Below are 21515 nucleotides of genomic sequence, written 5' to 3'. Positions count from 1 at the left end.
GCGCCCCGCCCGCCCCGCGCGGCGCAGCCAATCAGCGCCGCCGCCCGCGGCCCCGCGCCCGCCGCGGCCAATGGGAGAGCGCGGCCGGGGCTCGCCCCCGCCGGGAGGGGCGGGGCCGGCCGGACCCTCAGGGATGGCGGGGCCGGAGCGGCCGCGTCCCTCGGCCAGGGCTGTCCGCCCTCCTTCCTCTCCCTGCCCGCCTCCTCCGCTCCGCCTGCCCGCCCTCCTTCCCCCTGCCCGCGCCCCCTGCTCTGGGAGCCACCGCGGCAAGGGCAGCGGAGCCCGTTTCCTCCATCCATCGCGCACCCGCGAGAAGCGCAGCGGAGCCTCTTTCAGGACCGCTCTGGGAATCCGTGCTGCAGTTACAGCTGCACAAAGACCCACTGCCCTTTCCTTATTGCTACTTGGGACATACTTAATTTAGCAAAGGCAGCAATTGAGAAAGTCTTTTGGTCTTCTAACTCTGATTAGAAATTCAAATTAAACCTAGTGTTATGTCAAACCCCGAATTAAAACCCCAAATCTTCACCAGCATTTAAGCCTGACTTGGACAAAACTTGTTTTTGTTGTGGACAGTAATGGACTGAAGCAGCTCATTATGGGATCATGATGAGCCCTTCTGTTCCGTTGCTGCTTGGTTCTGCTACAGCAATGTGGTATTTGCAGGCACAATGCTGCCCTTGAAGCTCCAGCTCAGTAATAAATATTATTATGTACCTCATCCACAACAGAACCTATGGCAAGCGTGTTGAACCCTACCTGGACTCTCATCTTACAGAACTCATGTCTCATTCACAGCCTTGGTTTTCTTCAAAGCCTGAGACCTGGCCACAAAAGGCCAATAAGAGAAATGTCACCTCCATCCCCTCTCCTGTGAGCAGCACATGGGCACCTTCTCCCTGTACAGGTGAGTTTTCAGAGCTGGGACTCATAAGGGATGCACTGAAGAAAGTGAAAGGGAAGCACTCATAAGGGATGCACTGAAGAAAATCAAGACAGGGGAGCTGTCAGACCCTACCCAGCCCTCAAGGACCTCCGTGGGAAGCTCCAGGGAGAATCCTGGAGCAGCAATTGTGGCAGAGCAGCTGAAGGACACCAGACAGGAGAGCTGGAGAGGACACAAGCAAGGCAGGAACGCTGCGGGCTCTGAGAGGCCAGAGCTGTTCTTAGTGCTGCAACACCATCAATTTGCAGATGGTGTTACAGGATCCTTCTGTCCCTGCACACACCACTGGAGGCCAGGCCATCTATGCCTCCTCATTTCCACTTACCCTGCCCAGAACCCTCATGTCTGTCAGTCTGTTCCAGTAAGAAGGATTTAATGGTCCAAAATCGCAAGAGAGGCGGCAGTTGAGCCATTCAGATGGCAGTCAGCTGTTTGTATCATAAAGGACAAGGAAGCACTAGAACAGATTACAGGATCTCTATGATGAGAGCCTTTGATAACAAACACTTAGCAAGATTCTCAGATGAATATGATTCTGCTTTGACAGGAATACAGAACAGATAATTTCAGATAATTTCTTGGTGCCCCTTCTGATCATCCTACAATGTAAACCTGCTACTGATATCCCATAGAACAAGAACAGAGCAGTAAACTTTACTTTTTTTCATGCTATCTTCTGTCCAACTCCCTGTCAACTTTCTTGCCTAATTCATTATATGCATTTTTACTTAACTTTGAGGAAGAAATGATGTTACTTCTAATTGTTATTAACATCTTACATATCTTACTCATTATCTGACAAGTATCCCCTTTGAATATTTGCTCAAGAAGCTTAGAGAATACACTCAGCTTGCTCACAAGCTAGGGATGTTCCTTTGCATCTCTTCTTGCTCACACCAGTGGGGCTGCCCTGGGCAATGTGTAAATAAACACACATACACATATATATATGTAGATGTTTTGTTACTGCCTTTAGGTGCTGGTATTGTTAAAGAAATTCCATGTGCCACCTGCTGGGGGAAACTTTCTCTGAGGCGATGTGGCAATGTGCTGTACTGACACAGCTGACTGCACTGCTGGCAGCATGAGGAGGCAGCTATTTCTCAAGAGGAAGCTTTATTCTGTTAATGCATCAACTTCCAGCACAGATGCAAAGGACACACAGAAGGTCAGGGTCAAGATGAGTCTGTAAAAGAACACAAACCTCTCGACCTATGTCACAGCATGACAGCCTGGCAGCAAGAAGGACCTCATTTTCAAATCCTACTTCACTTGAACCTCCAAAGTGTTCAGCTTACAAATGCCATGATCACACTCAGGAGGTGAACTGCATTTTAAAGACAAGTTATTTAGCTATTCACTAAGTGAATAATTCCCAATTTACTTGCAGATTGAAAAATCTCTGCAAGCTTATGAGACAGGCAGCTTTCCTTGCCATGCCATAACAAGCAGACAAGAATGCAGCACCCACTTTTCAGAAGCACTCTTCAGTTTCCTGTACCCGACACTCAGCACCAGTAACTGTCTTTAAAACCACCAGCAGCATTTGGCTGTCACACTCGTGGCAGTCTGCCTGGGTAATGTGGTTTCAGGCACAGGACTGAGGAAAATCAGCTTTGCTAACCCACCCTGCACTGCCACATTGGGAGCACACTTACACATAACTCCAAAGTGGACCCAGATATCCACTGCCATCAAAATAGCTGCTCTTTCTTTATACTCCCAGCAACAGATCCCCACTGAGTGATCACAGGAGTCAGCTGGATTAGGCCTCATTGATCCAATAGAAAACTACACTTACAATTAGGTCTCCTGGGAATCAAAAACATCAGAATCCAGATTTCAAAATTGCTATAACCAACACCATGAAAGGGGAAAATATAAAACTAGAACATAAAATAAGCTCAGTAAGTAGAAATCTCAGACAAAATTATTTCTCCAAGTTTTAAGATGCTGTCTACCAGAACAAAAAACAAAGCAAACAAAACAAAACCCAGAAATGCAACTGCCAGGGACATTGCTCTTAATTCTCTGGTGAAAAGGGAAAAGAACTGGCACTAATGGTGGGTGTACAAGTCCACAAATGGTCGAGTTAATGAACAGACAATCTCACGATAGTTTCCTGCTATAAAACTTTGAGATACAATTTAAGTGCTCATCTTCTGAGGAATGAGAAGTTCCTACCACACACACCCACACCCACACATACACACAAAGTACATCCACTTTATCCTAGAATGTTTCCTGAAAACCCCAAACTGCTGGAGGCAAAGCTACTGCCAAAAAGTAGGCAATTAAACACCACCTTCATTTCAGGATTATTTTCACTGTGACTTCATCTGCAAGTCTAGGTGAGAAGTGCAGAACCACGCATGCCACCTAAACTGTTACTCCAAAACACAACATTGTCAAACTAGAAAGGAACAGGGTGTTGAACAAACTGTAAAATGTTTTGACTCAAAGTGTTGTACAGCAGATGGAGCTACAAGGATGGCCTACAAATAGCCACCTACATTTGAGAACACCCAACAATGATAAATATACAGAATCTATCCCATCAAGGGAGTGTCTTCAGCCTTTTTCTACTGCAAAATGACACACAGACATTAACAAGAAGCAACTCTCCAAGTTTGACATCAACAAAGATTTAAAAGAAATAAATGCAATTAGTTTGCAAAGCTTATCAGGGTGTTCCATAAAAGTTCAAGTTCTTCTTCTGACCAATTTCTATAATTGTGCCACCTTTCCTTCTCTTAAGAGAGATAAAAGCAGGAGAGGTGTGGGGACTGAGAAAAGGCATTTGTTGTTTCACCATATGGCAGTGACAAAAGTGAAAATCATTTGTTTCAAACCAGATTCCTACTGGAAGATCATGTGTCCATCCATTACCAGACTTCTCCAGAAAATGACCCATCTGGATGACTGCTGGATTTTCCAGCCAGATCCAGAAATGCTCCCAACTGCCTCATGACTTTATTTAGCAAAAGAGAAAGTCAGTTTTCCAAATGAAAACTTAATCTCCCTAGCCAAGTAGAAATATTCATAGGTTTTAAATTAAGTGCCTACTTTCTCTTCCTTCACAGAAATGAAGGACTTGCAGGTAAGTTTCTGTTGATAATTCCAAAGACTTTGAGAAACTGTGTGAGAAAAACCACAGGATTGCCTAACTGCTTACACTATTTCACATCAGCCTTGTACATTCCTGTACAGCCTTCAAAAAATCACTACTGAAATAAGCAGCTACATTCAAAAATAGTTGAATCTACCAAAGTTAATAGCATTACATAACAAACCAACACACATTAATTTGGGAATCTTTGGATTAAAATACAGTTTTTCATCTTTGAAGTTCAAATGAGGGTTCTGAGAGAGAAGTTTTGTATTAATCTAGACAGATACGTGCTAAATAATGTAATTTTTACTTTGTACTCGCAGGGAATGGCCATCATCATCTAATAACCTTTCATCCCATTAAAGAACACAAAAAATAGGTCTTCATAAGCAGGTTATGAAATAACTGACCTATGCCAAATGTAAAACAGGCTTTCAAGAAGTCCATCAGATGCTTCTAAGGAACATCTTTCACACTCCCACAAGTCCCAGGCTGGAACAGCTCCATCACTGACACTCTCCTGCTGCTGAGGAATGCAGTGGGCACAAGGATTCCCATGGCAGTGCACATATGGCAAAGTGATATAAACACAGCAGTGCACATAACATTTATAAAAGTGCAAGCAGATTTTTGGATTCATTAATAGCACAGGAGAGATTTAATAAATATGTTTTATTTTAATGCAGAAGAAAGATGCTAGAGGCCCAGTTTTGTTTGGCCAAGACGTTCTTGGCCACTTCCCTACCCCCAGGCTCACATGTGTATGCTGAGGATAGAATTCCAAATATTTCAAGAGCTGTAACATCTCCCTTCATGTGGTACCTTCTCATCCTCAGGTACCTGCCCTGGACAGAATAGCTTAAAGTTCCTGCAGGTCAATATAGGGTTGGCCTCCTCTACTCCAAAACCTCTGTGGAGTGTTTTCAGAGGCTCAAACAAAATGCATCTTGTTTCCTTTCAAGTCAGACAGTGACCCTAAATTAGAGTGATTTATATAGGACAAATTGTGAATTAAGGGCCAAGTTTCATAAACAAATTTCTTAAAGAAAAGTTGATTCATGACAAAAAAGTCTTGTCCAGAACATTGTTTCACAAGTGTCCATAAATACAAATAATGTGTATTTGTATTTGGAACTAGGACAAGACTGAGAACAGTGTCCATGTTTTGTAAACTGAAAAGGGAAATGCAGGACATCTGCAAATCAGCCACATGGAAAAAGTTAAATACTTCTTTGCCAAACTCTAAAAGTGAAGTCATCAACCCAAAGAGCAAGTCACTGTGTCACTGCCACTGTCTGGCATCCAGCAGGTACTTGGAAACATCAGAGAGATCATGTCCAACTGCAGAAGTCCAAGAAACCAAGTGCCAAAACCAAAAAAGTAAAGCAAAACTGCATTGCAATACTTTCTGAGAACACAATTCCACCAGCAAGAGGCTTTTCTTGGGATGAAAATTCTTATCTTAACAGAACACAAAAATAGCCCTTCTCCTTGGTAAAGATCTTCTCTTTCCTCATGGGCCTGTCACGTTAGGTGTTCAGCCACGATCTTCCACAATTCCTGTAGGAGCAGAACAAATATATACAGGTATTTTCTCACATCAGTAGGCTGCAATTATGAAAAAATTCCATGTGCTCACTGAAAGACAAGTTTTAAGATATACCCTATACCTCCATCTACAGATAGTATCCATCTATGGATCGATACCAAATCCGTGTCTGTAATTTCCTGGAACAATTATTTGAAACACAGCACTGTAGCTGATTGCTTCATTCTTGTAGCATGATTTAAAAAAATAATGTGTGTTTAGTATAAAGTAGTTTGTTTTAAAATAGTTTGAAATTGGCCCAGTTGTCAGAGCATGGTGCTAATAATGCCAAAGTTGTGGGCTGGATCCCTGTATGAGGCCATTCATTGGAGAGCTGGATTCAATTGTCCTTGTGGATGGCAGAATATTCTGTGATTTTGTGATTCACTGATCTGCATGATCTCGATTGATAATCCTGCTAATCCTACATATTTTGACTGATAACCCTGCTGGTTTTTAGCCTGTGTTAACAAATGGTTTCAATAATGCTGGTAAAAAAACAGCTGAAGAAATAATTTACTGAGGAATCAAAGTCTCACAAATGCATGGCTTATATAAACACAAATCCCCTTCTCAATCCTACAGACAACAAGGATGAAAAATCCTTAATCACTTCATTTCTTTAGAATATATTAATATATGCTTTGTCTGCACCACAGAGGATAATTAAGCAGACTATCACATACTCTTCACCATGACATCTCTGATTTGTGGCAATAGATCAAATGATAAATAAAAACACAGGCATTTTAAAAATGCATAGATTTCAAGGGCCAGCAGCCTTCCTCAAAGCAGCCAGGGAATGAGTTATCTATACATTTATCTATAAACCAGGTTACTTTTGTGTACTTTTAAAACTTTTAAACAAGTTTTACACATGTTTTATGCCTGAAGGTATCAGCATTAAGTAAAATAAATGAATCTCAGGAAGTAACTGTGGCTCCTGTGACCTCACCATGTGTACACACAGTATGTTCACTACAACAACATAATTTCTTGGTACCAGATTTGCAATCCAGTGCAAGATTTGCATCTCCTCTAAAAAGATTCATTAGATTGGATTGTTCTAGAAGTCTGTTAGCTGTTACCCTACATAATATTCCTAAGAGCAGATAATTTGAAAAAAAAATGGAAAAAGAGAACCATAAGTGCTTGAGAGGTAATTAGATAACCAGAAATATAATATCTGACATGATTCTCAAAAACAGAAGTTTACAGCTAATTGACTTCTTCATAGATATTAGAACATTATGTCCTGAACTCTGAACTGGGAAAGGAATTACTGAAAGTGTGAAATGAAAGCTCTCCTACAAGAAAATAAATGAGAAGAGATATTGGTTCAGTCACAAAAAATGGCATTTTACAAAGTAAAAGTCTCAGTTCCTTGGAGGAACTGAGGGTGGCAATCTCAGCCACCCTGCTGGTGATAGAAAATCAATTCTGTCCCAGCCAAAACCAGGACATGTCAATCTAGTACAGATTATGTAAGCACAAAGAAGGATCATTTTAAATAAAAAAACTAAGTGGAAATAAAAGATAATGTTTATTCTTCTGTTCTTCCTTCATGTGTCCATAAACAGCTGATAACTAATTTGAGATGATTAGCCTGACACATTACATTTATTTTCATGAATGCTGCTTACCAACTGCTCAATCCGTTCATAAACAAGGAACTGGCAGAAATCAGGCTTAATGTGCTCCACTGTATATTTCATTTTTCCATCTTGGAGGTTCTCCAGATCATTTAGAGTATTTCTAAAGTGACTGTAGGCTTCACATGTAACATCCATATGTCTTAAAGTGAAGTTCAGCCTGGCAAAAGAGTATTTCATTTAGAACATCTCTCCTATACTGGCATCTTAAACAGGTGTGTAACTTCCCTCAGCTAATGAAAAAAAAATTAATCTTCTCAGCATAATTAACTCCCTTCAGCAGCCAAAAAAACGTACACTCCTCATTCCTGAAAAGCAGGAAAGATGTTATGTCAGTATCAGTACACAATAACTCTTGGATGAACTTTTCCATTGATTTTAGGGCACTTTGCCACAACAGAATCATTGGCTTGGTTTCCTGGACAAACACCTGGCAGCAAACCACAGGAGGAGTTCTTACTTGCATATCTCTAGAGATTTAAGCAAAGCCTATTTGTGTATCAGCTTATGAATGGACTGCAACATACAATTACTTGAAAACATTCATTGATTCCTTGAAAGCAAACAAGAGAAACTGTTCTAGAGTTGCTGAAGATAGGAAATAAATACCCTAATTCTAAACCACTTAATTCCATTCAGTGAACTCAAAAATACACAGCAAATGTTATCAGGCATTATATCAATCTAGCCACCTATTTATCCTTATTTGCAGAGAGGGCATCTCAGGTGAGGCAAAGGTAGGACAACAAAAGGCAAGCTCCTGTTAAATTCACATTCTGAACTGATAAAAATTAAGCATGTAGGAAAAAAAGAGATTATCCTGAGCACATACTGGAGCCTGTGATCATCTGTTACAATGAAAATCAGAAGCCAACCTTTTATTAAAACATACAAAGTTTTAGTGTTTTTATATTAAGTTCTTGGTAATACTCACCTCTTTTCCAGTGCTAAGTAAACTGTGCAAGAATTTCTCAAGTTGTGTGTGATTCTATACAGAGTTCTGAACAAGGCATCTGTCAGGTCATCATCATAGAACACTGTAAAAAACAAGATTAAGAGCATATGTATAATTAAGGATATAATTTACTTAAGTGTCCATTATGAAACAGCAGGCCTTAGTTTGATTACTCAAATCAAACAAGTCATTCTTTTATCTAAGTGCAAAGTACACTTTTAATGGCAACAACTGACCCTGTCAGAGTATTCACTACTGCTATTTATTTCTTTAAGCTTTCTCTCATCAGAATGGAATAATTTATCAGACAATTGACAAGCTTTGACAAGAATTCTCTCAGCCTGGAAATAATCTTACTACAAAGCTAAAAAAGTAGGGTATTAGAGAATAGAGAGCTTCTTTTCTTTATGAAAACCCACACCAGGCTAGAATTAATTTACCATTATAACCAGATCTCCTTTGAAAGCAGGACACACCAAAGAAAAGGAAGAGCTACAGCTTGCAACATCTGTTCTCATAATTGCTAATTCAGAATGTAAATATAAGTATTTAGAAAAGAAAAATACAGGCAGGAACACTTAAGGCAGAGCTTTGGTAAATTAGGTAAGGATCTGACCTATTAGATTTTAAAAGCAAACTAGGTACATTTAAATTATTACTTATAATGCTTGAGTGTTTGATTTAAAAGCTTACTGTTTATATTTCCCTACCATCAGCTGCCATTATCACAGAACAGTGATCAAGCAAATCAGCAATCTCTTCTTCAGACCAGCTATAAGGAGCTTCAGGATCTGGAAGAAAGAATATGGCTTTGGTGTACATGATTAAATGTCTCAAATGACTGGAGAAAAGGAACTCCTTAGCTCCTGTGGGCAGCTGCCACTCCATAAACAGAGCACACCACTCAAGGGAAATCAAAACCTTTCCTGTTCATTTTCTGAAGTTCCCCCAGTCCTCTGCTTCCTCTGTGTTATGCCCAACCCTCCCAAGGCTGATTGGCAAGCAAAAGTTTTCTTTCACTTCAGAATTCACAATCCTGTAGCAAGACTACAGCTTTAAATACATTAAAGCAAGCACACCTTTAAACAAAACCCCAGATATATCCTTATGTAAGTTTTGATTAATCTTCCTATTTTATCATGCTTTTAAAAAATTATTCTTCATTAAAAGAATCTTTACTTGAAAGTCTAATAAACTTAAAACCTTTTCAACGGGCAGTATCAAATATTGTCATTAACCAGAATTTTTTTTGAGCCCCAAGAGAGGTTTTTGAACATGTGACACCAAACACCAAGCCCAATCTAAAAGAAGCCATTATAGGCACCTACCAGTGCAGAATTCATCTTTCAGCCAATCCAGTTCTTTCACTTTAATTTCCCCTCCTGGGAGTGAAGAAAGATCACATCAGTCACAAATGTCCTTTCACAGCACCTGGGCTAAAGCAGAGAGTCAAAATCTGACCATACAGCACCTACCTCCTGGCTCCATCAGGTGCTTGTTTAATGCAACATTTTGCTCACACATGGCCAGGAGATCTTCACCAACGTCTGGAAAAGAAGTGATAATGATATTAAAAACAAGAATATTTTGTATGGGCCATGTATGCCTCTCAGTCTAACACTCAAAGTTTCTCTCAAGCCCATGAAATAAAGGAAAATTCAGAGCAACTCTGTCCACTGATGATTGCTCCCCTAGTATCCTTCTTCTTTTTGTCCTTCAGTTCTAAGCTGAAAGCCTTGAAGAAAGAAGTTATGTTCCTACCCTACCTATTCTAATCTGGACACACTATCTTGAGTTCACTGCAACATATCTTGCTTTTAAACTCTTGAGCTTTCTCTGTCCCTTGAGAAAGTTCCTGTTATTTTTCAGTAAATAACACAAATTGATAGGCAATAATAAAAATGATTAACTATAACTGAATAGATGAGTCTGAAAATACCAGGATGAAAGCACTGCTTTTGGAAGTTTCATGAAAATATTTAACTGAAAAAACTGCCTTACCTGTGCAATAAACTCTCTTGGCAACTGCTCCCATGATAATGCTGGTAATTCCAGTGCCACCTCCAAGCTCCAGCACACAGCAACCCCTGAACGTGTCCCTTTGAAAGAGAATGTGATCAGCCAGAAGGAAGGCAGCACGCCACACCTGGGGACAAGGGAAGCACTTAAAACTGAACCAGCTCTGAAGCACATTCCATGAAAATCAAGATACTACAAGGCAGAACACGTACTTGTTTACCAACATCTTCCAAGGGGGTTGCCATGGTGTGTTCTGTGCAAATGAGAGAGAACAGAAAAGAATTACCTCAAAATTGCTCAAATCAAGTTCCACAGTGGCAAGTTTGAAACTAAGGCTATGCTTCCCTTTCAAATATAGAACTAAACACTCTTCATTCTATACAATAATGCTGGATAATGCCAAACACCCACTCTAAGGAGCACTGAGTTTCCTGTGGTATACAACTGCCCAAACCCCTTCCAGAGAAAAAAAATGCAAATTCTTATTTGCAATATCACAGTATTGTGTTCATTAATTTCTTTCACTTAACAAAGTGCTGTTCCATCTCTAAAGAAAACCTATTTTTCTTTTGTTTTACTGAAACATATCTGCCACATTTCTCCCTGACTGAAAACTTATTATTTACCTATTTTAACGACATCACTGTAAGTGCACTCCTGCTCTTCATCTTCAAAAGCATCTTCCTTTCCTTTCATCAGAATTACAGGGCACACTATATCCCTCAAAAGATCCTCTGCTTGCAAATCAGAGGCACTTCGAGGCCTTCTGACCACTTCCAAGTCTCCATCATCATCTAGCAGAGCTTCTACTCCTTCACTATTTAATTCTCCTTCTTCTTTCACGTTACTCCTGTCCTTGTCACACAGTTCATCTCCACTTCTGCTCTGCTGTTCTTTTCCTGCAGTAATTTCTCTCACGTGTTTCCCAGATGCCAAATCTTCTGTGCTCCAAAGGAGTTTGAAATAAGACAGGAATACTGTAAGAACAGTGTGGGGGGAAAGGTTAAACACCAGATGAGGCAGAACCTTCCACATGCATGAGATTCTGGTATGCATTACATGTATTAAAAATCTATAGAGTAAATCATGAAACGGGTAACTTGAAATACAGTTTTATTTGCTATGAAGAAATACTTCTGTTATTAAGTTCTGTCAGCAGAAATTAACAAAGCACTTTCACAGTCCACTGGCTGACTCAGCATTTGCACAGCCACAAGGGGCATGTTCATCTGATTTAGTAATATTTATTTTAACTACTGGCAGTAATTTAGTAATATTTATTTTAACTCTTGGCAGAGGAGATGCTTTCTTACATCCTCCCAAAGTTCTGTTCACAGAAGTTCAAACTAAGTTGAAAAAAGAAAGAATATAAGTTAGAATTAGTTTATTTTGGTTAAGATTCCTATCTTGTAAGAAAGAAGAATGTTCTAGTAAAATGCAAGTTGAATTTTTGCTTACTGCTTTGAAAGTCTTAAGGAATTCAAGCAACTCCAAGCCTTGACATTGGCTCAGTATGTAAGAACAGAAATAACTGCACAGGAGGCAAAGCTGACACTTCTGTAATTTTAAGTGTTCATATTGATTATTCAAAGAGATTAAATGACTGAAGCTATTCTTAATGACCAATTAATTAAAAATCTTTTACAACAATCAATCAGTGACATAGCTTCTATTAAAATTTGAAGTTATTAAAACATGGACCTTGCAATTTTAATTACAGGAATCTGTACTGCCTGAATATCACACATAAGGAAGAACAGACATTCCATAGTCCTTCCATCTATGTTCATTCCCAACAAAAGGGAAGAGATAAAGTGCTTGCCACCACTGCTTTCAACTATTTCACAATTTATGGGGTTCTATTCCAGTTTCTTTAGTAGGTAAGATGTTCCAAGGTGGTCTACTGAAATCTGACAGAGGTTCCTCTCTAGTGAGACCATTTTTAGCTAGATCTAATAAAATCTTCAATGCCTGTCCTAGCATGACAAATGTTTAAAGTCTCCACTGTTTGCATAATGACCCAATGAAACTAATTGGAATAGACATGCCATCATGAAATGCTTTGTTTTCCAAGTCCATTCTGATCCTCTGCATTTCTACAGCATTCAAAAGGTGGAAAGTCAAACTGACTCAAAGGGGAAGAGACTAAATCCCCATAAACTTCCCCAAAACACAGCACAGTGGCCCTGGTAGATTGTTATGGCACTAAAGGCTGTAATACTAACATGCAATTCTTGTCTCAATAACCAGAAGAATTTCCCAGGAAGAGCTCATTGAAGTAGGTAGAACACATGGCACTTCCTTCTGCTGAAAGGTTCTTTGCAGCAAGCACAATCACAGCTAACACACATCAAACAGCATGAAGACACACCACAGCATTAATTCCCTGGGTTTTGACCTGAATAGGGTCAAAATTATTATTCATTTCCTTGTCAGGCCTACTTTGATAATTTTTAACATTGTCATACACCAGAACAGCTGCAGAAGTTACTCTTTTTATGTCACAACTGGGTTTGAAAAAACAATTAACACTTCTGTCACAGCAGGACTTTTGTACAGAACATTTTGCCAGCAGCTTCAAGGTCAGTTCCCTTGACAACTTTATATCAACCTACAAGCTGGCAATCAGCCAGGGGCATTTGCCAACTCATTTCCTCTATAGCCTGACTCTTCAAATTCTATGTCAGTTTAAGCCATTGCTGTGTTGAGTTTTCTTGCTGACTTTTTTTTGAAGCAAATACTCCTCCCCCCCAAAAAAAAATCAACCCCACCAACAGAAAAGAATCAAAACAAAATAACTCCACCACATAGCCCAAAGAAAGCTGTTATGCTCCCTTGGAATAGATGGTAACTCATCACATAAACATTTAATTAAACTTGATAAATTAATTACTGATAGTTTATATTTTAAACTTAAGTTACACTATTTAAAACCCCTGGGTTCTCATCTTCTGTTTGTATATAAGAAACATCACAACCTTATTTTAAATCATGGCTCCCAAAGTGCCATATTGACAATATTGCTCAATGAACCATTAAATTAAACCTACAAGTGAGTACATTTGGTTACTTTTTCTCAAAAAGTAATTTAAAGTTTAATTTTTAAGACAAGCTGTCTACAAGTTTTCATTTCTGGAGTTAATTTCATGAGGATAACACTAGCCCTCTTCCTAAAGACTGAGTAGGAGGTGATTCTGCTCATAGCTGGAATAAAATATGTAACTATTAATATCAACCACTTAGAGGAGGATTCAGCCTTCCAAAGATCTGAGTACAGTTAAAACACAGCATCCATTACCTGGCTGTCCAACTGCATTCAGTCGTACCATGAGGTGCCTTTTGCTTGGGCAGTGCAAGTGAACATCAGACAGCACAGTGTCACTCCTGAACGTGGGGTTATCCATCTCCTCCTCTGCTAAATCTGCCATGGGGTGCTGGAGAGAGGAACATGTGCACTGCTCAAACAGCCCTCATCCCTCAAAGGGATTCCATTCTCTTCCATTCACAGGTGTCCAGCAACAGTTTTGCTCACCAAGGGAAACTCAGGACATCCTTTCTGAGAAGGTGGGATCGTGCAAGCTCCACCACGCTCCGAGACAGCAAGTTCCTCATCAGGATATTCAACCTAAAAGCAAACACAGGCAGCTTTTAGTGGTAGCCTGACACTGTCTGAACATTGCTCCAGCAGTATTTCAGAAGATAAAGATCAGATGACACTGTTCAATAAAGTAGCAATGCTCCAAGGCTCTCTTTTACAGAATCCTCAATATATAACTGTTAGTAGTTCAGTGGCAGCCACTGTGTATTTTAGGAAGAGCTACTAATTTGCTTGTGTTACAAACAACCTCCCCTGGAAAAAAACCAAACGTTGCCATGACTGCAGAGAATTACAATGCCTAATCAAGGTTTTCAAAGGGAATAAGGCCTCTTCCTGTGTTGGCATTACCATCTTGAATGATTATGCTAAATTTGTTATTACCCAGTTGTGCTTGAACAAAATCCCCAAATGGTTCAGGCTGGAAGGGACCACAGTGGCTCACCTGGTCGCACCTCCCTGCTCAGGCAGGGTCACTCTGGAGCACGGGATCGTCTCCAGATGGTTCTGGAGTATCTCCAGTGAGGGACACTCCACACTCTCTGCGGGCAATCTGTCCCAGTGCTCGGTCCCTGCACAGGGAAGTTCTTTCTCACGTTCAGGTGGAACTTCCTGGGCATCAGTTCCTGCCCTTTGCTCCTGCCCCATTGCTGGCCCCAGGGAGCAGAGCCCGGTCCCTGCTCCGAGCCCTCCCTTTGATGTTTACATACATTAAAAAGGCCCTCCTCAGTCATCTCTTCTCAACTTCAGCCTTTCCTCGTAAGAGAGATGCTCCAGACCGGTGATAACTTAGTCCCTCCCTGCCGGACCACCGTACCTATCCACACTCACAACACTGCCGGCTTCAGAAACTCTCTGTACCTGTGCCTGCGCACTTCTGTTAACTCTGCCAGCTCCACACCCGTCCCGTCCCGGCGGGAGCCAGCGCAGCCCAGCCGGCAGTGCCCGGCACCGGGAGATGTGCGCGGGGGGCTCCGCTCCTGCTGCGGCACCGCCGGAGCCTCCGCGGGGCTCAGCGCGCCGGGCGAGGTTCCGCGGGCACGGGCAGCGCGGGCGGCACCCGCCTGGCCCCATGGTGGCACCCGCCTGGCCCGGGTCCCCACGGTGGCACCCGCCTGGCCCGGGTCCTCATGGTGTGACCCGCCTGGCCCGGGCTCCCACGGTGAGACCCGCCTGGCCCCATGGTGGGACCTCCCTGTCCCACGTCCCTCCGGCAGGACTGCCTGTCCCGCCTCCCTGTGGGGGTACCCGCCTGTCCCCGCGGTGTGACCCGCCTGTCCCGTGTCTCCACGGTGGAACCCGCCTGTCCCGCTTCTCTCCCCGGCAGGACCCGCGTCGCCCGATAGGATCCGCGTCTTCCCGGCCGGATCTGCCCGTCCCACTTCTCCCCACTCAAGTCCCGCGTTCCCTTTCTCAGATCCCGCTTTCCCCCCTCTCCCGCTTCTCCCCTCTCAGATCCCGCTTCTCCCCGCTCACGCCCCACCTCTCCGCTTTCCCCGCTCAGATCCCGCTTTCCCCTCTCAGCTCCCACCTCTCCGCTTCCCCCTCTCAGCTCCCACCTCTCCGCTTCCCCCTCTCAGCTCCCGCCTCTCCGCTTTCCCCTCTCAGCTCCCACCTCTCCGCTTTCCCCTCTCAGCTCCCACCTCTCCGCTTTCCCGGCTCGGCTCCCGCCTCTCGGCCGCTCCGGTCTCTGCCGCTGTGGCTCCTTCCGGCTCCTTCCGCTGACGCCGCTGCCCGGCGGCCCCCGCGGGTGCTGCGGGCCCTGGGGTGCCCGCTGTGCTCGGGGCTCGCCGCTGTTCGAGAATCACCCGGCACCGAACCCCGCTCAAAGCCGCCGGGGGAGGCGGGCAAAGGCAGCACCAGCCGCGCAGGTCAGGCTTGCGCTGAAGCATCCGTGGGACTTGCTCGGAGATTCAACACGCGTTTCCTACTCGCGTTCTCAATTATTAATTGTGTCTGGCATCACTTGCCCTCTGTCGGTTCGTCTGTAATGCCGTGCAAAATCTACAAACGGCTTGAAAACAAAGTGGGAAAACCTCTGCGGGGGCAAATAGGCGTTTCTGCCTTAGTCCAGATAATGTCAGAATTCCAGTACCACTGTAAGATTAGCTGGAGCAACAGCTGTTCACTTGTTTAGGGAATTGGGGTTTTAGTTGCTTAATTCTGAAGACTTTTAAACTACGTATAAACCAGGTGAAATAAACAAGACTGAGTTAATCACTGAGTGGAAACATCATAACCAGAGTCTTTGGGAGGCTTTAACAACAGAAATTTGCCTAGGAGTTAGATCACCAGATTTTGGTATCTACATGTTGGACCATGGTGTCCTCGGCAGTCGTTTCCCAGCTGAGCTCGTCTGCAGTGAGAGCTGGCAGCTGGTCTGGCCCTGGGCTGTGTGGCCAGCCCAGAGGGTGCAGTGGTGTGTGGGGACAGGACACATCAGCAGCTGGACACGCTGACCAGCCTCCTGTGCAAAATCACAGACAGAGAGAGGTGTGCTCCAAACTCCCATCTGCGTTCTGGTTCATCTCCTTGGCAAGTCTGCAGGGGATGCTGAAGTTGTTTTATCTTTCAGCAGGAGGATCTTGTTCAAAAGTGGGCATTTATATATTAATTATTAGTCATATGATGCTAATGTCAATTGCTAAAGATGATCCTTGTATTTTTCTTGAGTAGTAGGAAGTATTAGTCAATGAATAAAAAAACCTTGGAATGTAATTTATATTCTGTATCTATTTCTAGATGTCTCATCATCTGCCTTCCTCAACAAAGGCTAAGAATTATTAAAATAATTATTAAAAGAATGAAATAATCTTTCCCTGTTTCCCTCAAAACAGTCAAGAGTTTTGAGTGGCAATGAAATGGAAAGCACAGAAGCCATTCACATATCTCATTGCAGTTTCTGTGGGGAATTTTATTGGATGAATATCTGACAAAAATGCTTTGGAGATTTGTCCTCCTTTTATCTGTCTCCTGTGAAAGAGCAGAACATTATTTTACTTCCTGTGGTGATACACTGCCACATAAATTATTACTGCAGTGTCTCTCTCTGCTGGCATGTTCCTCACTGCTATGGAGTACTAAGCAGGCAAAGCAGATTATATTTGTCACAAAATCTCACCAGTCTGCAGCAAGAGGCACTTACTGGTACACAGGCTTAGTATAATTAGAGGAGTAGCTAAAAAGCTGCATTACATGGGGACTTTTAAGCACAAAGGTACATTACATGAGAAATGGAGCTGCTGCAATTGCTTTTCCAAGAAATTCTGATACCTCATTTCACATATGCATAATATTTGGGCGGAGCAGGAATATCTCGTGGCTGCAGAAGATCTGTGGCTACAGATGTTATAATGTGGGTGATAATGAAAATTGTTTAGGGAGCTGCAGTTTCTGTACCACACACGAGAGGGCTATGGCAGCAAATTCCCCAGGTGTGCCTCTTTCTTAAGGATGCACCCAAGTTGCATTTCCTGTCTTCCTCACAGCCATGTGACCTCGGAATTTGTTTAAATTTACCTCATGTGCCAGACAACTTTACCAAGCTTTAATGGCTTGTTTGAAATGATGAATTGGGCCAGTTTCTTCCATTGATCAAGTACCAAGGAGTTGGCTGTGCTGGTTGCTTCAGGTATGTCCCTTCTGCAATCCCCTTTGAACTCAGTGTCATGTGCTGACACTCCATGGGGTTCTTTTGGCAGATCAGGTAATAATGAGTAAGAGTCAGGACACTGTGTCTGGTAGTCTCTCATCAGAGATAAACTGTGACTGGTCAGTCTTTTTTAAAATTCATTGTAGGTTGTGACTCTTCAAAACTGGATGTGTATGAGTGCATGATGAAAATATTAAATCTGAGAAGGAATAGCCAAACCTCAGATCAACCAGCAATAGTTACTAATTTCCAAGGGCAGTGAATCTGAAAATTGTAATAGAGTACATTGTCTAACAGCTTTTCTCTTTTGAGCCACAGGGGAAGTAGTTGTGGTAAGTTTAAAAGAACAATAAACTCCAGAATCCCATTAGCTTTACTGGAAGGCTGAATGGTAAAACTGCATTTGAATTTAATTCTTTATTCGACAACAACAACGACAACAACAACAAAAACAGGAGAAAAAATATTATATTTCCTGGAAAAGGATTGTGAATGAAATTAGGTGTGTTGATTGTGCTTGTTGCCATGGCAGCAATTAATCACAGTCTTTGTCACACTTGCACTGGCTGGCTTTCCTACAGTCAGGTGGGTAAACACTGTGGGAATCCCTCCCTTCTTCAGTTTACAAATAATCTTACTTCCAGTAATGCAGTCACCTCTTCACAAATACAGACAGGGCAGAGGATATGAAATAAAGAAACCCTGGAGAAAGTTGAGGAATTCAGTGGGATTCTGCTGGACCTGACCAGCACAGGTTCAGAACAGTTGAGAAGGAACTGCCCTAGAGATGAATTTTACCCAGGAAAAGTCCTGGGAAGCAAAGCTGGTGATTCCCAGAGCACAATGCCCCCTGAATCCTCCAGCACCCAGGCAACCCTGCAAGCAGAACAGAGAGGGTAAAAGTTACTGACACAAGCTTTGCCATGCTCAGGCTGAAGAGACTGATAATTTTGCTGCATCACACTCTGGGGATTAATAATTGACTGCAACTTTGAGAGTATATTCTGAATTTGTTATTCTGAGCAGCAGATTGACTTTGGCAGATGCAGCCAACACCTTGTCTATGCAAAGCAAAGTGTTCCTTCTCCATAGAGCGAAGCCTAGATTAAAAATGTAAATCTTTAATGCTAAAGATCCTAATTTAACATTCAAAGACCTCAGGAAATTGAAACTGAGTCTCTAGAGAAACTAATTTGCACTACTGGCTTTTTCCTTTCATTATAAACATTTCCCTATGAATACCTGAAATTGTTTTGTTAACTGTGTTTTTAGTTTTCTGACTTTACAGGAATTATTTGTTCCCTAGCATAATAATATGTTTTAGGAATAAATGCCTGAAAAAATTATGGTGATGTGGAAATGAAACCTTTATGTTGAGTTGATTTACTCTTTATATAAATGTTTGTCATCAGTCTGGTGACAAAAAAAGGACCTGGGATTAGTATGTTCTAACTTAGGTTTACTGTAAAGTTAGTCTAGACAGAGTCTACAAGGACCTCCACACATCTTGATGGCTAAATAGATTATTTAATAATGTTTCTAAAAATAAGCACATGTACAAACTTCGTGGGCCCCAAGATTAGAACAAAACCTCTCCAAGACACAGAGTATCACTGATAAGCATCTCATACCCGATTAACAGCTTGTACCCAACTGGGTTAAATGTTCCTCCAGTTCTATACCCTTTGCTTTCCGTTGGATTTAACTGGGAGATGACAGTGGCAGATCATTGCAGGGGAGTGATGATTCAGGTGTATGAGTGCTCTGAGTTTGAGCTCAGATTTATGAGAACTGATAAAACTTCTAAGACATGGTATTTGTGGGGCTAATTTAAACTTTCAAGTGACCCTGCAAATATAGTTGGAAAAAAAGAGACAAGCTTGGGATCCCAGTGCCCCAAGGCCTGCTCATTTTGTCTCACTGAATTAGTTAGTTTAACAAAACATTTCACTTTGCTTCCTTCATTAACTTTGTATCACCCAAACATTGCAATTACAAGGAGGTAGCAGCTGCCTGACTTGTGGAACTACAGAGGCATTTTCACAGATTACAGATCCAACTTGGAGATGTGAGAAATAGATGGCTGGAGCTCAGAATGATGCTGTGGCTGCTTAACAGTGTATTCCTAAATATAGAGACTATTATATTCCCAGCCATGTACAACTTTCAGTAGTTTTGCTGCAGAGCAAAATGTGGTCTGTAGCGTTGATGGTTACTGTGTTTATTTAAACACTCTCTCTCAAGGAAAATGTTCCTTTTAACTCATCCTACTGCTGAAGCCCTACTAGTTCACGATAGCTTGTTGCCATGGATGGGTAATGATGTCACACATTCTGCCCAGTGTCCATGCCAGAAAATAAATGAGAATGACTTTTTTAATTACTCAGAGTTAGTTAGCAATTCCCTGGAAGGCCTGAAGTGAATTACAAGGAAAAAAACAAGATGCCCCATTGACCCTACCTGCACAGTATCTTTATGCCAGTGAAGAGACAGAGTAAAACACCAGAGTAAATCCTCTGTGGGTTTGAAAACAAGGTTCTATTACTGAAATACACTTTGTTACTCAACAGATTTCAGTGGGCTGAGGAGGAGCAGGAGGCTGGGTGAAGTGTGGCTTTAGGGCTCACACATGAATGCCTCAGTAACTATAGTTTCTGGAGAGGGACCGTGTGTCCTTCCCTCCATCGGTGACATTCTAACAGGAAAATGATCCCGAGGAGGGTACAGACATCACTGCACCAGGTAGTAAATGCCACTCTACTGCCTTCTCTCAGACCCCGTTTCAAATTAGGTTAGAACTGGCCCTTTGAGGACGGCAGCTGGAAGGCACAGAACAAGAGGGAATCTCTTGTAAATATACCAGAAATGTTGCCAGAAAGCAGGAACACAAACTCTGTTTCTGCTCCCCAAACCTCGGCTCTGCTTCCTCCTCCCCTCACAGGCCGAGAGGGGAATTTGCTGTTTGGAATGCAGGAGCTTTCTCCCCTCCGAGGTGAGCCCATCCCGAGGCTGCCGGAGCCATGGGGATGCCCGTGCCCGTGGTTTTGACACTCTGTCCCTTTCCGTGAGCAGCGCTGCACGCCCGACCCCTCGCTCCGCACTGCGGGGCTCGCCCGGGGCCGGGGCTGGCGGCCGGGGGGCGGCGGGGTCTCCGTGGGTCGGGCCGGGCCGGCGGCGGCCGCGGGGCGCCCGTTCCTCCCGCGGGGTGCCCGTTCCTCCCGTGGGGTGCCCGTTCCTCCCGCGGGGTGCCCGTTCCGCCCGTGGGGTGCCCGTTCCTCCCGCGGGGTGCCCGTTCCTCCCGTGGGGTGCCCGTTCCGCCCGTGGGGTGCCCGTTCTGCCTGTGGGGTGCCCGTTCCTCCCGTGGGATGCCCGTTCCTCCCGCGGGGTGCCCGTTCCGCCCGTGGGATGCCCGTTACTCCCGTGGGGTGCCCGTTCCTCCCGCGGGGTGCCCGTTCCTCCCGCGGGTGCCCGTTCCTCCCGCGGGTGCCCGTTCCTCCCGCGGGGTGCCCGTTCCTCCCGCGGGTGCCCGTTCCTCCCGTGGAGTGCCCGTTCCTCCCGCGGGGTGCCCGTTCCTCCCATGGGGTGCCCGTTCTGCCTGCGGGGTGCCCGTTCCGCCCGCGGGGTGCCCGTTCCTCCCGCGGGGTGCCCGTTCCTCCCGTGGGGTGCCCGTTCCTCCTGTGGGGTGCCCGTTCCTCCCGCGGGGTGCCCGTTTCGCCCGTGGGATGCCCGTTCCGCCCGTGGGGTGCCCGTTCCTCCCGTGGGATGCCCGTTCTGCCCGCGGGATGCCCGTTCCGCCCGTGGGGTGCCCGTTCTGCCCGCGGGATGCCCGTTCTGCCCGCGGGATGCCCGTTCCGCCCGTGGGGTGTGGGTTCCTCCCGCGGGTGCCCGTTCTGCCTGTGGGGTGCCCGTTCCGCCCGTGGGGTGTGGGTTCCTCCCGCGGGTGCCCGTTCCGCCCGTGGGGTGCCCGTTCCGCCCGTGGGGTGTGGGTTCCTCCCG

General features: G+C 43.8%; 1 protein-coding gene and 1 long non-coding RNA gene across 4 annotated transcripts; both read right to left on the bottom strand.

Annotated features, from left to right (window-relative positions):
- Window positions 1-4715: 4715 nt before the first annotated feature.
- METTL22 (methyltransferase 22, Kin17 lysine) lies at window positions 4716-15697 on the bottom strand. Of its 3 annotated transcripts, none has more exons than XM_066561107.1 (12): window positions 15511-15697; window positions 13805-13897; window positions 13571-13706; window positions 10899-11249; window positions 10485-10525; window positions 10255-10399; window positions 9729-9800; window positions 9582-9635; window positions 8964-9044; window positions 8233-8335; window positions 7290-7458; window positions 4716-5618 (listed from the first exon to the last, which is right to left on the bottom strand). In XM_066561107.1, the coding sequence occupies exons 3-12, from the start codon at window positions 13698-13700 to the stop codon at window positions 5583-5585; spliced, it is 1182 nt and encodes a 393-aa protein (XP_066417204.1). In that variant the 5' UTR covers window positions 13701-13706; window positions 13805-13897; window positions 15511-15697; the 3' UTR covers window positions 4716-5582. The 3 variants fall into 3 exon arrangements, with proteins under 3 accessions (XP_066417204.1, XP_066417205.1, XP_066417202.1); XM_066561108.1 differs by lacking the exon at window positions 15511-15697 and adding an exon at window positions 15351-15370; XM_066561105.1 differs by lacking the exon at window positions 15511-15697 and adding an exon at window positions 14313-14424 and having other exon boundaries at window positions 13571-13897.
- Window positions 15698-20038: 4341 nt separating this feature from the next.
- On the bottom strand, window positions 20039-20527 carry LOC136563667 (uncharacterized). The gene is made up of 2 exons (XR_010784638.1): window positions 20432-20527; window positions 20039-20338 (listed from the first exon to the last, which is right to left on the bottom strand). It is a non-coding gene; the product is annotated as an uncharacterized lncRNA (long non-coding RNA).
- Window positions 20528-21515: the final 988 nt, after the last annotated feature.

This window comes from Molothrus aeneus, chromosome 16 (assembly GCF_037042795.1).
Source record: "Molothrus aeneus isolate 106 chromosome 16, BPBGC_Maene_1.0, whole genome shotgun sequence".
In the NCBI taxonomy this organism is placed as follows: Eukaryota; Metazoa; Chordata; class Aves; order Passeriformes; family Icteridae; genus Molothrus; species Molothrus aeneus.
The sequence above is the reverse complement of the archived record's forward strand: the minus strand, read 5'-3'. Positions and strand labels throughout refer to the sequence as shown.

What these genes read in the sequence shown, in the direction of transcription:
- METTL22 (XM_066561107.1), bottom strand. Translation starts at nt 13,700, where the DNA reads ATGGCAGATTTAGCAGAGGAGGAGATGGATAACCCCACGTTCAGGAGT. An exon ending in CAGTGATGTCGTTAAAATAG is followed by an intron (nt 10,526 to 10,898) that starts GTAAATAATAAG and finishes TCATTTGCACAG; the next exon opens with AACACACCATGGCAACCCCC. An exon ending in GAAAGATGAATTCTGCACTG is followed by an intron (nt 9,045 to 9,581) that starts GTAGGTGCCTAT and finishes TCTTTCTTCCAG; the next exon opens with ATCCTGAAGCTCCTTATAGC.